The following is a 25,093-nucleotide window of genomic DNA, read 5'->3' on the forward strand; positions in this document are numbered from 1 at the left end:
GTTTTCCTAGAAACAATAAAGGACGGACTTTTCTCCGTTGCGTTAAACCTACTTGTTGACATATTAAAATTCCAGAAATGAATACGTATATCAGGCCAAACTTATTTGACGTACACAGGCGAAAATCTCCCTAATAAAGCTACTAAGCTCAAAGGTGTCCAAACTCATGAGGTCGGCGCTCACGAGTTCGGAACTCACGCTCACTTGACCTCAACCTCACTAAGTGAGCGTGAGGTTGAGTGAGAGTGAGGTCAGACTGGTTACATGAGTATGAGGTTAGAATGATGTTGTGAGCGTGAGGTTGAGTGATCGTGAGGTCAGACTGTTGATGTGAGCGTGAGGTCAGACCGGTGAGGTGAGCGTGAGGTCGAAATGAGTTTGTGAGCGTGAGGTTGGGTGAGGTTGGATCAAAGCAAACATCTGGTTCTTCCAATAGCAGGGAGAAGTATATTGTAATTCGAAAGCACTGTAATTTTTTTTTTTTGTTGTTCTCTACAAAAAAGTTTCTTTTTCTCTATCTGAAGATAACACCTGCTGTGAAACGACCATAGGTAAGCAGGGAGTATCTTTGGTCGGCTACCTTATTTATTTACTTAGTATATTTATTTTTCATTGGTCAACTTGGGATAAAAGTTTTAGTGTCTTTGTGATCAGATATTTCTTAGAAGCAAGTAGAAAATAATCATGGAATGTCTTGATGTTTTGTCAGGCACACTGGAGTATTTGGCTTCGAAATCCGGTCAAGAATATTCATCACTTAGTATCAAAAATAACCGATTAAATTAAATTGTTTTGTATTTACCTACATTTTTAAAGATACATTACCGAAAAAAACTGGTTTGAATATTTTCCTTTGTCCCTTTAACTATAATTTTCTCTTGTGATTTCGCTTGCCATTGTTTAATAGGGATTTTGTAGGCTGTCAGGATTTTATTTACAAATTTTCTAGAGGGGAGGGGAATCTTGAATCTTTGGCTAGCAGTTAACCACATAAGAATTGCAGCCCTCCCCCGCCCTCGGCCGAGGGGAGCCCATCTCTCCAACTACTTGGGCGCAATTTCCCCCCGAATATACTATTCGCCTCCAAAACAGAGTGCTTAAATTCTTAGCGAGATCCTCCCTCCCCAATAAGTTTCCACACTGGTTTGCATGTCGAATACATTGCTGACTACATCACTTAGTAGGCCTTGTCCATTCCTTCTAAATAGGATCAGTCTATACAGTATTTTCTTCTACCTTCCGTCATAATTTCATCCTTTCAAGCCACAGAGAATACATTCATTCACCTTCACAGTTGCAGTTCTTAAAAGGAAAATTATAGTACAGTATAATTAAAAGTGCGATTGTGTCATTTTGAAAGAAATTGTGCCCTCCACCCAAAAAAGTCTAACGGGTGCAACCAACGCCCTAAAACCGGCCTGTGAGCACCCCTGCCTGCTCCAAATAGAGAATAGAATTTATATATTTTCTGGGCGAGTATTTGAGAGACATTATTACATCTTGATAAGTATATAGAATTTCATATATACACCGACTATTTACTTGGAAATAAAATTCATATAGTTAGCAAGTAATTGTTTTTGCATAAAAATAACTACGCAGAACAGCCATAAAAAATGTTTTGTATTACTAGGTTAAATGTGCCAGTCCTCGACCACTTAACTCATTTTCGTATAATCCTTAATCGTTGTTCAGAGAGCGGAACAACTTAGGAGGATGCAACTAGCTCACATGTGTTCCTAAAGCTATACTTCATCTATATTTTATCCAAAACGGAGATAACTTATACCATTTATGTAATATTAGTCGGACAAACACCGATGATTTTTATTTTTATGTTTATTTTTAGTCTTCGACCAGGGCCGGATTTAATGTTTTGCTGCCCCTAGGCCCAAAAGCGTTCGGCGCTCCCCTCCCCCCGTCGATGAACAAAATTTTAAGAATACAAAATAATCATATAGAAAAAACTTATTTCATAAATATAAAATATCTTCGTTTTTGTACAAATTTTAATGCATTTTCACTTTGTGACCTGTAAAGAAAGATTTGAATTGTCACAAATTAGTTTTTTACAGTAAATTTACAGAGAAAAATTAATTTGAGTTTTACAATACGAGCTAGTTCAATAATACAAGAAATTTGTTTCGAATTTTCGACTGTACGTAATAGTTTTAATATTGAAACTACCGAGAGTGTCTCTAAAATGACCAGAATAATTGTTTGGCTGTTGAAATTTATCTAGATAGAGATTGGTAATGTGGCAGATGTCGAGGGTCACATGCAAAAGAAAACTTAGGGAAGGGGGCGAAGCACATCATACGGCCTCTATGCAAATGTCTACTGCAAGTATAAGGTTAAAATTTCACTTAACTTCGACCAATGATTCAAGCCATAGATTTGCAAAATCCATTTTTTCTTGGAGAGCTTCATTTTTACTTTTACTTTTATTATTATTATTATTATTATTATTATTATTATTATTATTATTATTATTATTATTATTATTATTATTATTATTATTGAACTTCGACTTTTTTCGGGGGGCCATGGTGGCTCAGTAGTAGAGCGTTCACCTCTGGTGCGTAGGGTCCCGGGTTCGATCTCAGCCACCGCCAAGTGGACCTTGTGGTGGACAAACACCGTGTGCGTGGGTTTTCTCGGGTTCTTCCGTTTCCTCCCACTATTCCATCCATTATTTCATCTTCACCGTCTCCTTTGGCCTAACCGGCGTAACCGTGGGATGTTAAACTCAAAGATCTCATTTAGAATGAAGGGTTACGAGGGATGACAACTTATCTTAGATGCCTAACCAGATTCCAAAACCTACTTCTTGCTAGTTCTTACCTTTTTTGCAATATGTATTGAATCCGCAAGTTGTGATGTACTTCTATCATTTCCGATTTCGGTGGAAAGATAAAGATGGTAACTAAAGGTATTCTTGGGATGTTTAATTAATTGCAAAAAAAAAAAAAATAATAAAATAAAATAAATAAATAAAAAAAAATCCCTATTACAGTTTTTACTTTATAGTGATCAACGTTAGAACCGGACGTGGTTGATTTCTGCCATTTTCAGTTTGAATAGAAGGTTAAGACTGAATGTAAGAACTTTTCTTAGAAAACTAAATCGATTCTTTAAAAAAAACCTCACTATCTTTTTTTTAATATATAGTTTTCGATCTATGTAGATCAATACTGAGACTGGAAATTGTAGAAAATTTATATCACTTCCAATTTTAGTACATTGTTAAAGATTGAGATGAAAAGTCTTCTTCGGACGCTGCATCAATTGCAAGAAACCATGTCTCGCTATATGTTACTGTTTTTGCTCTATAGTAATCAATGTTAATCCGAAAATGGCTAATTTCTACCTCTACCCATGGGCAAATCATCTTCATTAACTAACTTTTCGAAATAATTATTTTAGCTATCGATCCCAGGAGACGGAATTCAATAATTCACTTGCATTTAGTAGTTCGCGTGTGAAGCAAAGGTCGTACGAACTAATATTACAATATTGTAAATCCCACTTGGGTGATCCTGATAAATCGACGTGTGTTTGTCATATTTGGTTGTATTAGGTAGCAATCCTGTGGAACAGAGAACTTTGAAGTATTGAAAGTCTAGGTCGTGTTATATGAATAGTTTTCGTTATGTTGAGAAAGTGGTATCGGTATGCCTAGATATTGGAATCAAGAAAACATCGAAAACTATCCAAATACTGAAAACTATCGAACAAATGACAACGAAAAATCCCGACATTTCAAACTATCGATCGAAACGTCGAAATATTGCAAGTCCTACCCACAACTCTGTGCACCAAAGGTGCGCATGCTAGCCAACAGGCTAATGGAAAGAGCTGTGCCCAAACTCACGAAATCGGCGCTAACGAGTTCGGAACTCACGCTCACTCGACTTCAACCTCACGAAGTGAGTGAGAAGTCAGACTAGTAGGGTGATCATGAGGTCATACTGGTGATATGAGTGTGAAGTTGAGTGAGCGTGAGGTCAGACTAATGATGTGAGCGTGAGGTTGAGTGAGCGTGAGGTCAGACTAATGATGTGAGCGTGAGGTTGAGTGAGCGTGAGGTCAGACTAATGATGTGAGCATGAAGTCAGACCGGTGAGGTGAGCGCGAAGTCGAGTGAGCGTCAGGTCGAAATGAGTTTGTGAGCGTGAGGTCGAGTGAAGTTAGGTCAAAGTGGTCACCTCTGCCATAGAGAGAGGACTCCATTTTATTTATTTATTTATTTATTGGATCAAAAGGTCCAATATATTTTTAAAAAATCCTGTAGGCCTTATATATCTGAAGAGCTATATATAATGTAGCCAAACCCAAACTATCAGTGAACTCAGTATGATGCTTATTCCGTAGAAAACACGAAAACTCAATTTAGGGGTCGTTCAAAAATTTTGTGGCCTCTTATCCAAAAACTAAGTATTGGCCAAGATTCAACCTTTCAATCCATTTTTTCCCTCTAAAATTCTTGTTTATACATATTTCTGGGCATTACCGGCATCTACGCCCTTAAGTCCGTTACGTATGAGGAATAATGTCCCTTGGCGAGCATACTGTCCGGAGTTAGGAGGAAGCAGAAAAGAAATGTGGGTAGAATTAAGCGGCCTGGGACTGTATGTTGGCTACCATCCTGGCATTTGCCTGATGTGAATGAGGAAATCCTATTAAAAAGCTCACTCAGAATAACTGATCTGAAAAACCTGTCATACTTTTACGATTGAGTTTCCCGACCAGAAATCGAACGCAGGATCGTTCACGTAGAAGACAAGAACGTTAGCGACTACGCTACGCGGGAGCCCATTCATAATATTTAAACTGAATAAAAGGCATTGTGAGCAGGGATGGTAAAGAGGAAAAATTAAAAACAATAAATGTTAAAGAGGGAAGGGTTTGTTAATGTTTAATCTTACCCTAATAAATCTTCTTTGACTATTTACTCAAAGCCATCAACCCTTGGTACAGATAAGGGTTTAATTCCTAGGAATAAATAGCATTCAAGAGTTTTGTTTTAACTTATCAACGTACGTATAATAGAGGTGTAAAACTACCCATATATTCTTTTCGAATAGAGATTTACAAACTTTATATCTTTGTTCTTCCTCACGTAATTCCCCACTCATTTATCTAGTTCCCTGTACTTCTACATATTTTCTTTTTCCCCTTCTTTTTTGAAAAAAAAAAAAAACCTTCTCCTATGTAATAATCCCAGGGGCAATCGAATCTGCCGCATTCTATTCACAGGCTACTCTAACTTTCTGTTTTAATCCCCTTTCCCAATGAATTTTTCAGTAAACGGAATAGGCAAGTGAAAATAGGGAGCAATACAAAAAAAAAGTGGTGCGATTCTGTTTTGTTTCGCTTTTTTTTGTTTTTAATATGTACATCTAGCTAGTATTTCTTGTTATAGCAAGTGGCCAAATTAACAGCGGCACCTTCCGAATAAAAACATACATATCTCGACAGCATTATTAACACAAAATCCCTCTTTTAAGCTTTTACATTCTAACTACTGCTGCAGGGTCTAACTACCCCTCCCATTAGGTTCTTTTATATTTCAAAATGTTTCAATAGGGAAAAAACGGCAATGAGTACTGAAAACTAGAAGGCCAAAGCAAAGTTAACCGTGTCTGGTGGAAATAAAGCGTTTATAATTTCCCAAAGCAGTGCTTAAAAACATTTTAAAAATTAATCTGTATCTCTTTTTCTTTCCAATGACTGACCTACGTACTGTAGATATTCGCGGCTGGAAGTGCGTTGTAACTACATTCTGTACACATTGAATCAAAGACTTAGGTTAACGTTTGTGTTAGATTCATACTGGTACTTGTAATAACACAAGTTGGTTCTATAATGGTAAAAACGTTGTGTTTGTGAAGAAATTTATAATCAAATTTTGCATTTTAATGTTCAAAACTAACGTAATTTAACAATATTATTTGAGTAGGTATATAAAAAAGCAAGGGCTACTTGTCTAATTCACAAATTATTTATTTTTCTCAAATATTAATTGTAAATTCGGAATCCTGACCGTAGTTACATGTAGAACATATCATGATGACATCATAGTGTTACTGCTTCCCTGAACCCAGGCAGGATCGAGAAGCAGTGGCTCAGTGATAGGAAGCTCTTTCTGATGCGTGGAATACTTGGTTTGATCCCAACTCGCGCCAAGCAGACTTAGTGGTGGACAAACGCTGTTTGCATGGGTTTTCTCGGAATTCTCTCGTTTCCTCCCACTTTTTCCATTCCGCCAATTCATTTATCATTATCACCGCCTTGGGAGGCGGTTTCATTTTCATCTCTTGTTATAAAGGAATAATTTAGGGGCAGCGGTTTAGTGATAAAGACATGGATGTATGAATAGCAAGCGAAAACGAAGTCACAATCGACTCCATAGATACATCTGATCTCGCTAAGGCCCATCAATGCCCGCGAAGACCCAGAGAAGATTGCCAGGTACGTAGCAAAATCAAACCAACGTACTACATGAATACGTGCAGGAAGGACGTATAGATACAAAGGACTTCTCTTGAGACATTGCCCGTCGTCTGCGTGACGCTCGATGTCCGAAATGAACAGATCCGTGGACTTCAGCGCCCCGAAGACTGCAACAGGATAATGATTCCATTCATGCAGCTCATGTGGTTGTAATTTTCACCAGAACACAAGATTCTGATGTTTCATCAAGCTTCCAAAAAGCCTCCCCCCTCCCAAAAAAAAAAAAAAAATCAAAAAGTACAAGAAAGAAAGTACCTTGTGAGGGCTGCTCTCATAGCACTTCCGGATGAGGGGTTCCAGATCTGTTTTCAGCAATAGAAACGCTACCAAACTCGGTGCGTGGAAGCAAAGGCCACTAGTTTGAAGGGGATTAGGAAAAAAAAAAACCACTTCAGGTAAGTGTATTGGTTTTCTGGGATCATGTTTGGATACTTTTCCGACAGGCATCGTATTGTGTTCGTACAATCATTTTATCAATTAATAGCTTTATACTATGCATTATGTAACAATATTTTGAGACCTAAGACGCCCACGAGACTCAATAAATTTCTTGTTCCATCTTGAGTCTTTTCTCGAGAATTGTAATGTTTCTCGTCTCGTTCAGAATTTTTTTTAAAAAAGTACTTCTTATCTTGTGGGTAACACCACAGAAGAATCAAAGTTACAGAATATAACCATTTTATTTTAAATTTTACGTATCCCCTACAAAGCCATCGCGTACTCTTGGTTGAATAAGATTGTGTTTTCTATCCACAAAGAAGGATCTGTATTTTCTGTTTTTTCAAACGGCACTACGTCTGGTTACCGGTATCACATATTTCAAACCTACGTATAAAAGGAAAAACATTACATGTGTTATGCAGTGTGGGGAACTAAGGATGGCACACTATTACAAACATCGAAAGACTACTAAATGTTTGAGGGTTCTACAGCAGTAATAACGCAAGTAAGATGAATGGAGTGATGTACATCTAAAACACCTTGATGTCGAATACTGCGGTCGTCATATCACGTATTTTAATAGGGTTGCCATATTACCCGATTTGAGCGAGTACCATACGATTTTCAGGTTCTATATTCGTCCCCCGCTTAATCGTCTCTTAATAACGAAAAAAACACCCGTTTTTTTATTTTTGCAATCGAGATATTTTCAAGAAAGTTAAAGGGGTGAAAGATATGTTTAAAAAATGTGGCATAATCATACACATTTTAGTTGAACCCATGAATACTAATGCAGTGGCATAGGGAAGGGGGGGCCAAAGGGACCCCCCCAAAGAGGTATGAGAATGTACTTTAGTACTTTGATCTTTGTAATTTTTTATATATTTTTATGTTTATATATTTTTTGTTTGTAATTACTCTATATGTACATATAACAGCACTTGTCCCCCCCCAAACACACATCCTGGCTACGCTACTGATCTCATGGGTGCATATTTCTTTGATGACCATTCTGTCGAGTTTAGCTGAACAAGTCTATGTTTTTATCTACTTTATGTGTTTACTTAGTCATCTTTAGTAGGAATCTTTAGAGATGATTAGAAATTTTATAAGAGATGGACTAAGACTCCTAAATATATTTCATCTTTCTTATGAAAAAAATTCAGAAATTATTTTGTTTCTTGGAGAGAAAACCGTATTCATTCGAAACTCGTCATATCATGACCGTAATAGTACACACTGAAGTACTTTGAATATGCATTGCCCCGTGTGTCTCATGTGCGTTATTACTGCTGTAGAGGCACCAAAATGGAGATGTTTATGATACTGTGGCGTATTTAGTTTGCAACACTGCATGACAAATGTAGTATTTTATGTTTTCTTCTTACATGTAGATTTGAAATATGTAATAGCCAGACTCAATGCTATTTAAAAACATAGAACTTTATGTTGGGTTGGCAATACTGTTTACCTTGTAGTATCACAGATCATGTCAAATAATGTCTCCTTGCCGATATTTGCATGGTACAAAGTTTCAGCATTTTTGATATAACGGAAGTACGTGGGCGTCACCTGACTCACACTAACCTAAAAATCCCCGTTTTTCCAGGGCCTCCCAATAGCAAGAACTCAATTTTCCAGTGTCGCACGATACGCCATGACCCACGTTCCGTCCAACCATGGAAAATCAAACACCCCCAAAATTCCTTCTCTTTTACGACCACTTTTTAGGGGTATACTCGTTCCCTTTTACGACCACTTTTCAGGGGTGTACTCGTTCCCTTTTATGAGGACTGTTTCAACCCCTATTTTAACACAGCAGAAATTATATAAGACTATGAGCCCATTTTCCAACCCTATTTAACATAGCAAAGGCTACTAGCATAACAGACAATAATAGGGATGTATTCGTTCTCTTTTATGGCCACTTTTTCAACCTCTATTTTAACATAACCAAAATTACTTAATACGATGAACACATAATCCAATCAGATATTACACAGAGACTACGAACATAGCAGACCTGATAAAAGAGTATGGGCTATTTTCTAACCACTATTTAACATACCACTTTCTTCGCTTTTATGGCCACTTTTTCAACCTCTATTTTAACATAACAAAAATTACTTAATACGTACAATGAACACATAATCCAATCAGATATTACACAGAGACTACGAATATAGCAGACCTGATAAAAGAGTATGGGCTATTTTCTAACCACTATTTAACATACCACAGAAATTTAACCCTTCGTTTGTTTAAATATTACAAAATGGTATAAAATTCTAAGCCAGTTAAAAATGGCCCCTCTTCGCCTTTTCTCGTTGGTACGAAAGGAAATAGGACACCCGTATGTATTTATTCATTTCTTTAAATGGCACAAAAAGGGCATAAACTGCTGAGCTAGTTAAAATGCTCCTTCTTTCCTTTTCTTGTGATGGGTACAAAAATAAAATAGACTACTGAAATTATCCTGTTTTTTAAATGGGACAAAAAGGTATAAAATGCTGAGTTAGTTAAAATGGCCTTTCTTTACTTTTCTTCTGATTGGTACAAAAATAAAATAGACTACTCAAATTATCCTGTTTTTTAAATGGGACAAAAAGGTATAAAATGCTGAGTTACCGGTAGTTAAAATGGCCTTTCTTTACTTTTCTTCTGATTGGTACAAAAATAAAATAGACTACTCAAATTTATTCCTTCGATTATTTGAATAGCACAAAAAGGTATAAAATGCTGAGTTAGTTAAAATGAGCCTTCTTCACCTTTTATGGTAAGTAAAAATTTACTTCTTCGTTTATTTGAATAATACAAAAGCTATAATGGCCTTTAACTTTTCCAGTTGGTACATAAGGAAATAGTCCACTCAAATTTTATCATTCTTCACTTTCTTTCTGGTTCGTACAAAACTATCCAAATTTATTTCTTCGTTTATTTGAGTAGTACAAAATGATATAAAATTCTGAGTTTGTTAAAATGGTCCTTCTTCAGTTTCTTCTTCTTGCTACAAAATTGAATAGCTCACTCAAAAGTTATCCCTTTGTTTGTGTAAATAATACAAAATGGTATAGAACTTCTGAGCGAGTTAAAATGGTCTTTTTTCGCTTTTTCTGATTAGTACAAATTTATTCCTTTGTTTATTTGAGTAGTACAAAATGATATAAATGTTTGGTACAGAAGTAAATAGAACACCCAAATTTATTCACTCTTCACATTTATGTTCTTGTTACAAAACTCAATATGTCATACAAATTACGTTTAAGAGTTATTCGGGTTTAAATATTTGACCTTTGACCTTGATGGTCAGTACTTTTGCGTCATGTAGTACTTGATGACCTATTACTAAATATGGAAACAGCACCTCAATGTGAGGCTCCGTTTACGAGTTATTTGGTTTTAAATATTTGACCTTTGACCTCGATAGTCAGTACTTTCAGGTCATGTAGTAGTTGAGGACCTATCACTAAATGTGGAAACAGCACCTCAATATGTGGCTTTATTTAAAAGTTATTCAGGTTTAAATATTTGAGCTTTGACCTTGATGGTCACTATTTTCGAGACATGTAGTAGTTGTTGACCCATTACTAATGTTTAAACAGCATCTCAGTACGTTCCTTCATTTACGAGTTATTTGGGTTTAAATAGCTGACCTTCGACCACGATGGTCAGTACTTTTGGGACATGTAGTACTAGATGACATATTACTAAATGTGGAAACAGGACCTTAATGTGTGACTCCGTTTACATGTTATTCAAATTTGAATATTTGACCTTTGACCTGGAATCCAGCACTTTTCGGACATGTAGTAGTTGATAACACATTACTAAATGTGGAAAAAGCGCCTAAATATGTAGCTCCGTTTGCGAGTTATTTGAGTTTAAATGTTTGACCTTTGACCTAGATGGTCAGCACTTTTCTGACATGTAGTAGTTGATGACTTATTTCTAAATGTGGAAACAGCACCTTAATACGTTGCTCCGTTTACAAGTTATTCTGGTTTAAATATTTGACCTTTGACCTCGATGGTCAATACTTTTGAGACATGTAGTAGTTGATGACCCATTACTAAATATAGAAACAGCACTTCAATATGTGGATCCGTCTACAAGTTATTCGGGTTTAAACATTTGACCTTTGACTTCGATGGTCAGTACTTTTGGGGCATGTAGTAGTTGGTGAATGTTTATGTAATTTCTGCTATGTTACATAGGGGTTAATTAAAGGGAACGATTACACTCCTGCTATTGGGTTCATATTCTCTGCTGTATTAAATAGGGGTTGTAATCTGTGCTAATTTAAATAGTGATTAAAAGATAGGCCATATTCTTTTATACATAGAGGTTGCAAAAATAGGTATTCGTAGTCTCTGTGTAATCTCTGCTGTGTTAAAATAGGGATTGAAAAATATGTTCATTGTCTTAAGTAATTTCTGCTATGTTAAAATAGGGGGTTGAAAAAAGTGCTCATAAAAGGGAACGAGTACACTCCCATTATCCTCAGTTATGTTAGTAATCTTAGCTATGTTACATAGGAGTGCGTCCGTAGTCTATGTGCTCATAGTCTTATGTAATTTTTGCTAGATTAAAATAGGGGTGGAAAAATAAGTCAAACTCTTTTATTAGGTCTGCTACGTGTTCGTAGTCTTATGTAATTTCTACTATGTTACATAGGGGTTGGAAAATGTATTCATAGTGTTTTATTAGCTCTGCTATGTTCGTAGTATCTGTGTAATTTCTGCTATGTTACGTAGGGGTTGAAAAAAGAACGAATAGAACATAAAATAGAACGAATACTCCCCTGCTACTGGTTCATATTCTCTGCTGTATTAAATAGGGTGTGTAATCTGTGCTATGTTAAATAGTGGTTAGAAAATAGCCCATACACTTTTAACATGTCTGCTATGTTCGTAGTCTCTGTGTAATATCTGATTGGATTATGTGTTCATTGTACGTATTAAGTTATTTTTGTTATGTAAAAATAGGGGGTGAAAAAAGTGGCCATAAAAGAGAACGAATACATCCCATTATTGTCTGTTATGCCAGTAGCCTTTACTATGTTAAATATGGTTGGAAAATGGGCTCATAGTCTTATGTAATTTCTGCTATGTTAAAATAGGGGTTGAAAAAGTCTTCATAAAAGGGGAGCGAGTACACCCCTAAAAAGTGGTCATAAAAGGGAACGAGTACACCCCTAAAAAGTGGTCGTAAAAGAGAACGAGTTTTGGGAGTGTTCGATTTTCCATGGTTGGACGGAACGTGGGTCATGGTGTATCGTGCGACACTGGAAAATTGAGTCCTTGCTATTGGGAGACCCTGGAGAAACGGGGATTTTTAGGATAGTGTGTCAGGTGACTCCCACCTACTAACGGAGTATCAATAAAAAAATGGATCACCTCGAGCGTATATTTTTGTTTTAGATATGAAGATTGAAAGAGATTGCAGATACGCATATGAAAAGATTCGATATTGAACCAAGAGTCGCATTTGTGGAACTTTATTTTGAAAGCTGAGGATCAATTACTGCAACTGAAAGAGGCTAACACAGAATTTTCAATTTAAGAACACACCCTCAAAGTTGACTATATGCAATCTGATTACACGTGTCTGGCAATAGGCTCGACTACTCGACCATGTTCTTCCTTTTATAGCGGCATCTATTGGAAGAATATGCGAGGCTGAAAATGGAATATAATTGAAGAAATCTTTAATAATAATAATAATAATAATAATAATAATAATAATAATAATAATAATAATAATAATAATAATAATAATAATAAAGCATAGATTATCGTCTCTCTCTGTGTCAACATCTTTGTGTACACAGGTTGATTCAGTTATATTGAACAGAATTTGAATGTGCCTCTTATCTAGTAAATATCACTTTCCACCGCCGGTTGTGTTCTATCTGTAGCCCACTTCTACTGACAATTGCCGGGCATCGAAGTTCCCATTGCAACGGACCATGAGTATTGCATCCCACTCATCTTTACAGGCTTTCCACGCCAGAGACGGCGAGAAATCAATGATGGGACAGGCGCTGCTTGAAGAGTCCAAAAACAAAATTATCCATTTGCTGCCATTTGGGCTTTTTACAGGGGTGTCAAGAAAGGGAATTGCTGAAATTCCAGTTTCCTGTTCCATAGGGAGATAAAATTTCAATGACTTTTTGTTGTGTTGCTGGATGCCTTGATTTAGTGTAGCTCAAAATGGTTCATGTCTTGTTCGTACAATGCTGGAATTTCGTGCTGATACATTTCAGTCAGGACATGGGTCTGTTAGTACGCAACATTGATTTTCGCTCCACATTTCGGAGACATAGTTTGCCCCTGTAAGAAAAAAAAACTGGCCACAATCATGAACCCTTTTGGAAAACTCTCTCAGTATATGTTGTCACAGTCTTTACTACAATCTGTGAGGTAAATCCATGCCTCATCAAAGGTAACAAGAAAGTTCCACCGATTACCTCTGTAAAATAGATTTCTTTAAGAAAAAACTATTGTCTTTTCAAAGCACCTAGTTACTTTTGAGACACCCTATGGTTTTTCAAATCGGTGCTTTAAGTTTCCAATGTTAATAAATTTATGTTTTAAGTAGATGTAATTGAGTATACATTCGCTTACGATTTACATGATAAAGTTATTGCATATATATATATATATATATATATATATATATATAATATCCACACATATATAATTGTGTCATATATTCCTAAACAAGGTTTTTTCAACTAGTATCCAATATGACCTACTGACAATTGCATTTGAATGATTCTGTAGAAAAATCATTGGAAGCAATATACAGTAGAGCGTCGATTATCCGAACGTCGGTCAACCGAACGACCGCTTAACCAAAGTGTGTACTCGCTCGCACCTGTTACTTTCCCACCCTACTGTCCATCATCCCCCTCACTCCCAAACCAAGTTTCCCACAGTAGTCGCCGCAGTGAGCCACCGCTGGCGGAACATTGCTTCTAATGGGGCCTTCATAAGGCGCTGCTGACCGGCCAAGCCGCCAGTCTCTGTGTTTCAACAATCAGCACATTTCTGTCGGTTTGGCACTGGCTGTAGAAGTAGCGGCAGTATCAAAGCTGTTCACAGCAACAGCTGCGCCAGCTTAGAGTTGAGGTGTGCCGCTCCGCGCATGGCAAAGAAACATGTACAGTTCGATTATCCGAACAAACCAGTTTTCCGAACACCCATGTCCCCCAATTACTTCGGATAATCGACGCTCTACTGTATTGTGATGGAATAGCTCTGTTATTTCTGTGATAGTTTAACAATGTTGGTCACTTCTACAAGTGCTGATACCGTACATGAAACAAAGAGCAGAAAAAAAAATGCAAGACTACCCCAACTTTCAAAAAATACAATATGCAATGTTTTTAATACATATATAAAGTACAGGTGCTTGGGGACTGGCTAGCAGCTAAACGTACAACATAAAAGAAGGCAAAAAGGCTATCAAATTTGGTTCGATATAGAGGTTGAAGGAGGCCCTGGAGGATAATGTCATTTTTAGGGCAACCAACTTTATGCTTTATACAGTTGTATATTATGCTTTATTATTCCTTACATTATGCTTTATTAGCTTTTTCCCAAATTATGCCTTCATATGTTGTTCCTTCAATTATACTTAATTTTTATCCATTTTATTACTTATTTGTTTTATTTTACTCGTTTTCATTACAAACATTAAAAAAGTATATAAATCTATTAATTTTTCCTACTATTAATTACATCAATACAAATTACTGTCATTTTGTGGAGTTTTCCTTAAGCGGTGTTTCGAAGAAGAAACATGTAGCTGCACATAGACTCCTCATATTTAATGAATTCCGAACAGTACAAAATAGATTACTGCCTTCTACTTTGAAATAGTCATTTGGGAATTCTCTTACACTCTGATATTACATATACTCTTGATTTTGCATCTTGAGAGGACGACAGATCATGAAGATAATAGGAAAAAGAAGAAACAGCATGCTTGGCCATCTTATTCGGCACTCCGACTGGATCACCATGTTGATGGAGGGAAAGGTAGAAGGAAAAACAGGAAGAGGACGATCAAGGATAGAATATCTAGATGCAGTTACAAAGAAAAACCCTTATCAAAGAATAAAACAGTTCTTCCAAAAAAGATAAAAGTTTTAAAATTTCCATGTTACCCACCAACCTATGGTTGAGGTTATAAACAAGAAGGAATAAGTCCAACCAGTTTTGCCTGCCTTTTAACACAAGATGAGGGGAAAGACATCTTCTGCGGAAGGTGGGTGAGAGGAGGAATTCGAATTTTCCATTGTTACGCGTAAAGCAATTGGTGGTTCACTACCATTGTTTGAGACATTGATAACAGCCTGTGTTGATCCTCTTTTCTTTGGCACAGAATATAGTAACATATTTTTCTTTATTGTATACATACACAGGGTTGTGGAATGAAAAGCATTAAGCATTATGTTTTATGCTTTATTTCTGTAAATTATGCTTTATTATGCTTATAAGATTAGCAAATTTAGATATGTAAAGTGGCCAAAATCACAGAATTTTCTCCCGGGGGAAGGATAATTTTTTTCTCAGGGAAGAAATCCCTGGCAACTCCTCTCCATCAATTCGCACCATGCATGTAACTATAATCGTGAACCTCTCTCTTTCTTTTAGTTTTTTTATATGATTTTTTTTGGGAGGGGTTGAATGCATCAATAGGTTCTTGCACTGAAGAGAAAAGTTTAATTTTTACTCCAATATTACTGCAACACTTTCTTCATATTAATTCAGCAGTGAAGTAATTAAGGCATCTCTCAGAGGGTTAAGCGTCCTGAGACATCAACATAAAAATTTACTATACATGCTGGCCCAAAAGTAGGTATACAGACCAGGATTGATCAAGTATGACATTATAATTTATTAAGAGAATGAATTTTATTTGCTTTGGTTTGTTCCGAGCTTAAGGTATAAGTGAAAATAAATGAAGAATAGATAAGTAAGAAACTAAATCAATATCTGTTTGCATAATAATAAGTAAATGCTATAAAATGCCATGACCAATCAGTACGGGTCTGTATAACCTACTTTTGGACCACTCCGTATAACTACTCACATTAAAGAAAGTAAGAAACGCACCTCTGAGTTTTCAATTTTCAAATTGAAGATACATCGTTTAATTGGTATTGATTCTTAGTTAGACACTAGAGACGTTGAAGGTAAAATAAATGAGATAATCAAGCTGTAGTATTGTACATAAAGGTTTTATTGACTTCTTTTTTTAAAAATAACGAACAGAAAAATAATACCAGAATTATAGTTGTAATATAAGACAGCAACCAATATTTTGATTTTTCTATTTAAAGCAGTTTAAATTTACATATTTCACAAAAAATGCAATATATCTTTATTTTCTTTTTACTTGATACCGTACGTATATCATTATAATTTCATGCAATCCTGCTTGCACAGCAATAAGGAATGTTTATGCAAAAGCTTTTAGTATTTTTTTTTCAGAAATAAAAACCGAAATAATAATTTATTTTTTAACAGTTTATAATTTAAAGAGATACTGGGAAAACAATAAGCTGTTTTACTATGACATTGTTTGTATAGTGAATATTTTCTGTAGAGATTCGAGAACGTTATTCTAGCACAATAAATGTACTCCTTTTACACAAAGGGAAAAATATTTTATTAAAATGGTTGTACACAGGAATTGTTAAAATCTAAGGTTAATGGTTAATCTTAATGGTTAAGCTTAAGATAATTTTGATAGAATTTAGGTTCTGTAGAGTTTTCATACCTTCAAATCTATACGCTAACGGTTTTAACATCGTTATATTTAGTATTTTGTTGATGTGAAAAATTGATATATTGAGAAGTTCATATTTCTTAAGATGCAAGTACAACATACAAAGCAATATTAGCAGCTCTGGTGAGGAAAATATAATCCTGTATATGAAAAATAATCTGAACTTATACTAAATTGTTTATTGTATTCTCCCGAAACAAGAGTTCATTTTCTTCTGTATTTTGCAATAAGTTTATACACAATGAGATAAACTCATCAATATTACTGTCAGAAAGCACCTATCATGTTCTGAATAGGAAAATGCGCTCCCAGTGGCTAACATTTCACGAATCCTCACAAAGTATGAATGTATTGCGTATATCACCTATTAGAAAAATGTGCACTGTCTATTAGTATCCAATAAGAAGGCCCATAATATATATATATATATATATATATATATATATATATATATATATATATATATATATATATATATATATATATATATGATGCAGATGTAAAACAATACTTTGAGCATATATAATTTAGCTCATAGAAGAAAATTTTATGAATTGTAACCAAATATATATAGTTGAAAACTATCAATAGAGTATACCTGTTGTGTTGAATATGCAATAAAATCAAACTGTGATATTATAGTCCTTAAGTAAACATTTTAAAAATATCGTTTCTCATTTAAAACGAGAAACCTCGCACTTTCATAATCAACCACTCGTATGAATCTACACTGTGTTTGAAATTATTTTATTATAAAATTTTGAATTATAAGTAGTTAACTTTATTTTCATTATATAAATATTTCTTTAGATGTAGAACTAATACATTATATAATAAAGTATGGTATGAAGATCGTACCAAGAAAATAATGTTTTTATGTTACTTCAATTATACAATGACATTTTAGTCCATTTTAGAGTTTGCGTAATTTTGGTCGATCTATTTTCCGCGCAAAAGATACAGCTATCTGCTGCATACCCTTGCCAAGTTATTGTTGTAATAAAAGTTACAAATGATTATAGTTCTGACAAACAATAACAAACACTCACTCTCTCATTGATCACTTGAGAACTACAGTAAACACTGAAATGATCTTTGATTGGTTGGCTGTCAAAGGACATCATTACACGTCTACAACAAACCAGAAATTTATTGGATTAAACGAACACATGTTCCAGCAGCAATCACGTAGGAGACTGAAACTAAATGTTTTGGCGGAAAGTAGGACAATAGTGTAGTTTTATTTTCAGGATAAGTGATAAATATTAGGAGAAATATTTCACCATATTACGTAAGTTTTTTCTTTTTTGTTACCATTCAGTAAATTTTACAATATGACAGAAAATACAATAAAATTGAATAACTTATTCAAATAAACACTATAAAATTTCGAAATGTTTCTTTTTTAATTAGTTTCTTATTGGAAACACGTTTGTTCTTGTTAACAGTTACAAGCTATAACTTAAAGACTAAAACACAAAGTACTTAGAATAACGCTCTCGCATGAGATCAGTACTGAATCGTTGGCATTTCTAAGCTTTTGGAAACTACCTGTATGCGAACGGTATATAGCGGGAACTATTTATACAAATATGTATTTATTTATATATATAGATATATATAATTTTATATACATATACACTTAGTGCAATCTGTAGAATTTAATGAAGAAATAGAATGAGACGATTTTTTTTATAAAAACAACAATAATAAGAAAAGAAATTTAAATTTCAATGTAATCGTTTCGTTTTGTTTTTTCTTCTTTAATTTTTTTTAAAGCACATCAAGTGACACTTAAAATTATGTACACATAAAAAGAAAGAAATAATAATTAAACATTGCACATATACGTATATTATTAGTTCCTTTTTAATCTTGTCATTAATATCACCACTTGAAAAAAGCAAGTGGGTAATAGGAGTATCTATATAGTATTTTCTCTGTAATTTGTTTAAAGTTTCATTACACATCATTTAACATTTACACTATATACAAACCATTCATCTTAAATTTAAAGTAAGTTACGAAGAAAATAATTGTCTTCTATGATGTGCAGTCCCGAATAACTTGCTCTTTACACGTATCAATAACAGATTCATATACCCAAAAATCATTAAGAGTAACTTAAATTAAAATTTTTGGAAAATGTAGTTTAAAAGGGAATTAATGATAAATACGAGTACGTGATAAAAGAATTGTAGATAGAAAACAAATGGAGAACAGAGAAACACAATCTAATCGAATCTTGTCCATTTCAAATTCACATAAATTGAAAACAAATGAGGGAACATGCAAGTTCTATAATCTTCCCATCTAAAATCGTTCATGTCTCTTCGTAAAGTATATATAAATTAAACATTATACAGTAATAAGATTAGATTAAAGCATTCTAACTTGTTTTATAATCATAATAAGATTCGATCATTCTTAAATTACTTATTTAAATAAATCATTATCACTGTTAACACTTTTAAATAGATAAAAGGGCAAATTATATGATAAACTGGAAGTTTATAACTTCAGAAATACTTTACACATATAATCATAATATTTTCTAAAGTTAGAGCATAGCACCATCTATGGGGACAAACTTATTAAACATATTGTTGCTTTGCTACCATGCTTGCAAAAGTACATTTGTGTGTGTTTGTGTGTGTGTGTGTGTGTGTGTGTGTGTGTGTGTAGTAAGGAAAGGTTATAGAAAATCACGTTTGAATGTGACTTGAAGAATGCTAGAAAATTAATTAGTGAAACGTAGGCTGTTGACCGACGTGTCATATCTACATATTTTATTTATCGTATTTATTAGAATATAAGGATCTCTCAAACATAAGAGCCTCCCTAAAAGTTTCTGACGGTTATTACAAGAATATTATCACTTCTATAAGATCACAACAGAAAATTCACTCAACTACCAAACCAATGGCTCAACATTGACTGTAAAACCAGTGACTTGATTAGAAGTACCTTTCCCGATAGAGTTTGGCATGAAAGAGTTATCGGTACCTCTATCCATTCTGAAAAATACTATGATTTAACTTATATGTAGCGTTATTTGTACAATAATGTATTATACGATAATAACCCTTTCTCAAGAATCTTAGAAGTCCTTCATATACATGTATTTAAAGTGGCTCTTATAGTTCTATATTTGTAAAGCAGTAATAATTACGTTACACTATTGCCAGAAGTCATATAAAAGAATATACATTTTTAATATTACTACTATTTCAAGCTCTTTACTTTGAGATCAACCTAAACATACAACAGCATCATAGAAATCCTTTAGAGGTTGTACATATTTGGGTGGAGCTATGCTCAAACTTTAAAATAACAACTTTATGAACTCATAAAAAAAAAAAAAAAAAAAAAAAAAATTACAGTGGGACTACACAACGTTTCTCGTCACTTACGTTAAATTTAATTTCTCTTGCATTTCATTCAGTACGATAAATTGTTTTTATTTTCAAAAGTCCAAACCAGGGTTTCACTTTCCTTTCTTTCGAATTCACGACCAGATAACAGTGCATTCAGTACCACTGGATTGAATACCTGGATTTGGATTTCTTTGGAATGTCTTGTGCACAATTTTATCTCAAAAATTTTAAAATAGAGTTTCTTTGTGCACTTAAAGAAAGAAAAAAAATTAACAGATAGGCGATGCCATAGGGGCAGGATTAATATAGGGTGCAGCGGGTTGATCCGGAGGTGCAGGAGGTGGTGGCTGTAAAGGATTATCGGTTTCCCCTGCAGCAGCGCTTCCTGCCCAAGGTTGTAGGTTCTGTAGAGCGCTTAGAGATGCATTGTTGACACATAGACCGTCCCTCGATTCCGGATACATCCCTTTGCTGATTGCTTCCGCTTGTAGAGACATCATTAGTCTGTTGGCTGCTTGCCTTTCCGCTTCTCGTTCTTCTGCAGTCTGTCGCCTGAAAATAAAAAAATATCATAACCTTTACTATTATTATTATATTAAAATCAATCACAAGAACCATAGATAGGTCTATACAGTACAAGTATATCGTACGCGATCCACAGATCCACCAGTTTTAACCAAAATTAGCATAGAAGTAGACATTGATTTGTTCAATACAAAATGTCAAATACTTTTGTATATATATATATATATATATATATATATATATATATATATATATATATATATATATACGCTAAAAGTAGCTATTTATTATTATTATGATTATGATTATGATTATGATTATGATTATGATTATGATTATTATTATTATTATTATTATTATTATTATTATTATTATTATTATTATTATTATTATTATTATTATTATTATTATTTGGGACTACTTGGGAAATATCTATACGTCTTTTCGTAGTAGTAAGAGCTGTGTGAAAGATGGGACTATTTGTAAGAAATCACTTGCAAGATCACACTTTAATGAGAAGACTGATGTCTGTTTGTTTCATAAGCAACATGCCTGTTTCTTTCATAGTAATGTGTTCCTAGGCTGTTTTAAATAAAAGAAGAGACTTTATTGCACGACTTTTTAGTTAAACACAATAAATTGTTGAACCAATCTAAACTAACTACAGTGGTAAACTTTGCCTTTCTGAAGGCCTATAGAACCATGTAAAAAAAAAATGCAATATGCAAGGGAAATTTTGGTAAATGCCAATACACGCATAAGCTCTCGAGGATTATTTAAGACACTAAAACATGTCCTACATAATTTTATGAACTTTATGTATGTATCAGATCAGTAACTGCCTTACATTGGTTTACAAAATTACCTGGTGGCATTTTTACAAGTGTACCTTAAAGTTAACTCTGCAAAAATACCATATGGTACAATGTAACAGAGTACGATAAGAACAAAAATAAATAAATAAATGCCAAGCTAGGCCCTACTGGTAGAAATTCACAGATTGAAATTCTTTGCTGCAAAGACACATGGAAAAACAACTTGTTCTCTGCGGTTGTAGAGAGATTCAGGCAAAACTTCAATAGTGTCATCGTTGTCTATCCCCTGATCAATATCATCAATTTTAGTAGAAAAAAGGAAGGAAATAAAAAAAAAATGGCCACAGATTGTCCTAGAAAGGAAGTGGAAATGTAAAACTAATTCGTCTCATTAGGAAATTTGTGAAATCAATTATATTTAACACAACCAGGTAAAAATAACTTTTCATTACGGAAACACAGGAACAATTTACAGAAAACTAAAAAAAAAAAAAAGTATCAACTGCTGTGAGATTTTTTAGATATACCAGTCTATAAATAAGACACAGCACTTATGACCATACATATTACCTCTTTTAGGTGCCTACTTTTCATTGGTCTGGAAGAAAGCGACATATCTGTCATAGTTCTCTCATTATTATACCACGTAACAAAGGAAAAATATAAGTTTTTCAAATAGCCCTAAATTTCCCAAGTAACCTGTTTACGGTAGGTCTATATTTCGTACGCGATCCACAGATGTTAAACAAACTTGGCATAGAGAAAGATATTAACTCTTCTCAATACACATGCCTAATATCTTTGTGCACAGGTCTTTGGTTCCGAGTTATCGAAGGTCAAAGTTGAGGTTTTGGAATTGAGAGTAGAGAGGACATGATTTACAGAGGTCATCCAATTTGGATCAAACTTAGCAATCAATTTTGACATGTGTGTGAAATAGTTCCCTGTGCAGACATTTGGTTCCTAAGTCACTTATCTTCAAAATTTAGTTTTGTACTTGATCTAATAATAATAATAATCTATTTCGACCAAGAATTAAGTAGAGAAAAAAAAAAAACATAATGAAGACTTACTAAAAACAAATGAAAGATTTTTATCCGTAAAGGATAACTTAATTAGTTGTTCAATAAAGTTCTGCGAAGTATTAACGATATTTCTTTAAAAATTTGCAGAAAACAACGTAATACACAATAAATTAATATGTCATGATCTGATAAATATGTGTCGCTATTGTAACATTTTGCACATTATTTTATTGTTCTGAACTCCAGCCTAATCAACTAACCAAATTAATATGAACAAGTACATGTAAAAATATTGATATGCAGTGCATCTTTTACAAATCGTTATTCAACAATATTTTCTGCATAAATTAAATCTCAGTAAGAAATCCCTACTAAATTTGTTGAATACAAATAAAGAATTGTATGTTCAAGTTTAATAAAACTTAATTAATTGTTTATAAGTTAACCATCTGGTTAATTTTTATCTAAACTGTAGACTTCCTAAAATTATTATAAAAAAGAAGTTATATAAAACGCTTTACAAAGGAAAGTTATATAAATGAACAATTAACATCCCACATTTAGCTTTTTTCCGCCCTTAAAGAGCGTTTTGTGTTCCTTCCTTTTATTTAAAACGAATGTTTTTTGCATTGAAGCGTAAACAGGCAAATAAAAAAGAACACGTTTTTGTTGAATGAAATAAAAACAGAACACAATAAAATAAAATGATGATGAACAGTGGAAGAAATTAAAGGATATTCTTTAAAAGAAAGAAAGGTTAAAAAAAGAATGAAAAAACGCAAAATGGACTAGCACGTTTTATTGCTCGTATGAAATAAAACCAACCCAGATGCACTATAACAAAAAAGAAGGGTGGTTTTTATTTATATGTACAGTCCCATTATCTCTGTTTAGTAGCTTTGCATGCAGAAACGGAAGTGTTTTATTACACGTCGTTTTCTATCAGTCACTCACTTTAGTTCCTTTACGTTTGTAGGAACTACTGTTATTTGCAAATTACATTTTAAAATGATAATAATAACTCCACATGCTTCTATGAGTCTATAGAAGTTAAGTCCGAGCGTATAGATGATACTGCTTATGAAAGTCTACAGAATCATTAGCGATTAACAGGAAAACAATCCAAAGATGATGCATGTATCAATAAATAATAAATAGATCTCTCTTTCTCTCTCTCTTTTGTGTGTGTGTGTGTGTGTGTGTGTGTGTGTAAACTTTAAAAATTGATTCTGTGCAATATACACGCCACATATAAAGATGAAAGTAATGTTGAACTATGCTCTCTCATCAAGCTTTTTATTACAACACAATAACATGATGGTACTATACAGTGGTAGCTGAGAAGATATGATATTACTCTCTTTGTCTCTCTCTCTTTATAGACAGATAGGTAATTATTATAAAAATATAGATTGTGTAATACGCTCTCGGTCGAAAAGGTGTAACAGCTTTCTTCAAGCCAACCATCTTGAGTGATGTGATGTTTTTCCTGGGTTTTTCTCATTCACATCACCAAATGTCAGGATGGTACCTAACAACACATGTCTCAAATATCTACGTATAAGTAAACCCTGTACGAGCTGTTAGTTAAAAGCAGTTGGGTTATCGTAGGCTTAAGTTGACCAATGCATGATATGATAGATTAACTAATGTTATATAGGTCAAAAAGAAATATTCAGTGCTGTCCTTCAGGCGATTCGCCCAAATTTAAATTTCTCAAGTTCCCGGAACCGGTTGTTAAAATTCTCTCTCCATCTTTATATGCAGTACTTAAAAAAAGAAAAAAAAACTTTCCAGTACTAGTTTTTGAGAACATAGTAGACATATAAACATATTTTTCTTTCCAGCTTTTATAAGAGACGAATAAGTCATGCTGTATTGTAATTTTCTACAGCATTTAATCTATTGAAATGTAATTCTCCCGATGTACAAACGCAGTTCGTTAGTGTAAACTGTTTAGTTTCCTGTCAGAAAGGGCAAAGGATTGAGTATAGCCCGCTCCCCCCAGCGATTTTTAACGAATCATAGTGATTCTAACGATTCATATTAGTTCATAATGAATCGGAATCGCATGTTATCAAGATTTAAGATGTAAATCTTGTGTTAGGAAGCTTTAGTATAAGTAGTAGTAGTAGTAGCGGTAGTAGTACTAGTAGTAGTAGTGGTATTTAGTAGCAATAGTAGTAGTAATACTAGTGGTAGGAATGGGTTAGAAGCCCCGCAGGGGTTGGTTGAGTTCTGTTCTCTATATAAGTAGTAATAGAAGTAGTAGAAGTAGTAGTAGTAGCAGTAGTAGTACCGGTAGTAGTAGTAGTAGTAATAGTAGTAGCAGCAGCAGCAGTAGTAGTAGTGACTCTTCCAGTTCCGGTGACAAAGAACTGGGGGGAGCGGGCTATACACAAGCCAAGGCAAATTTTGCATTGCGCCGACGCAAACTACTTGATACGAAATGGTACCCCCTCTTGATTCATTTGTGCTTGTTACTATGTTTCAATAACCAGAAGGAAATTTTACATATAATAAATTGAATTTCTTCGGATGAGAAATTTGCTATAACTAAAATAACAACACTATGTTACAGTTCTGTTATTTC

The 25,093-nt window shown here is 34.1% G+C and overlaps 1 protein-coding gene across 2 annotated transcripts in view; it reads right to left on the bottom strand.

Annotated features, from left to right (window-relative positions):
* Positions 1-17,601: 17,601 nt before the first annotated feature.
* The window catches only part of C15 (homeobox protein C15), a 189,826-nt gene continuing 182,334 nt past the window's right edge, over positions 17,602-25,093 (bottom strand). For both annotated transcript variants that reach the window (XM_081734398.1, XM_081734399.1), the window contains one exon: positions 17,602-20,687. In XM_081734398.1, coding sequence (XP_081590524.1) covers positions 20,405-20,687 — 283 coding nt within the window. In that variant the 3' untranslated portion in view covers positions 17,602-20,404. The remainder of the gene's footprint in view (positions 20,688-25,093) is intronic.

Source organism: Thermobia domestica, chromosome 12 (genome assembly GCF_964235325.1).
Source record: "Thermobia domestica chromosome 12, izTheDome1.hap1.1, whole genome shotgun sequence".
Taxonomy (NCBI): Eukaryota; Metazoa; Arthropoda; class Insecta; order Zygentoma; family Lepismatidae; genus Thermobia; species Thermobia domestica.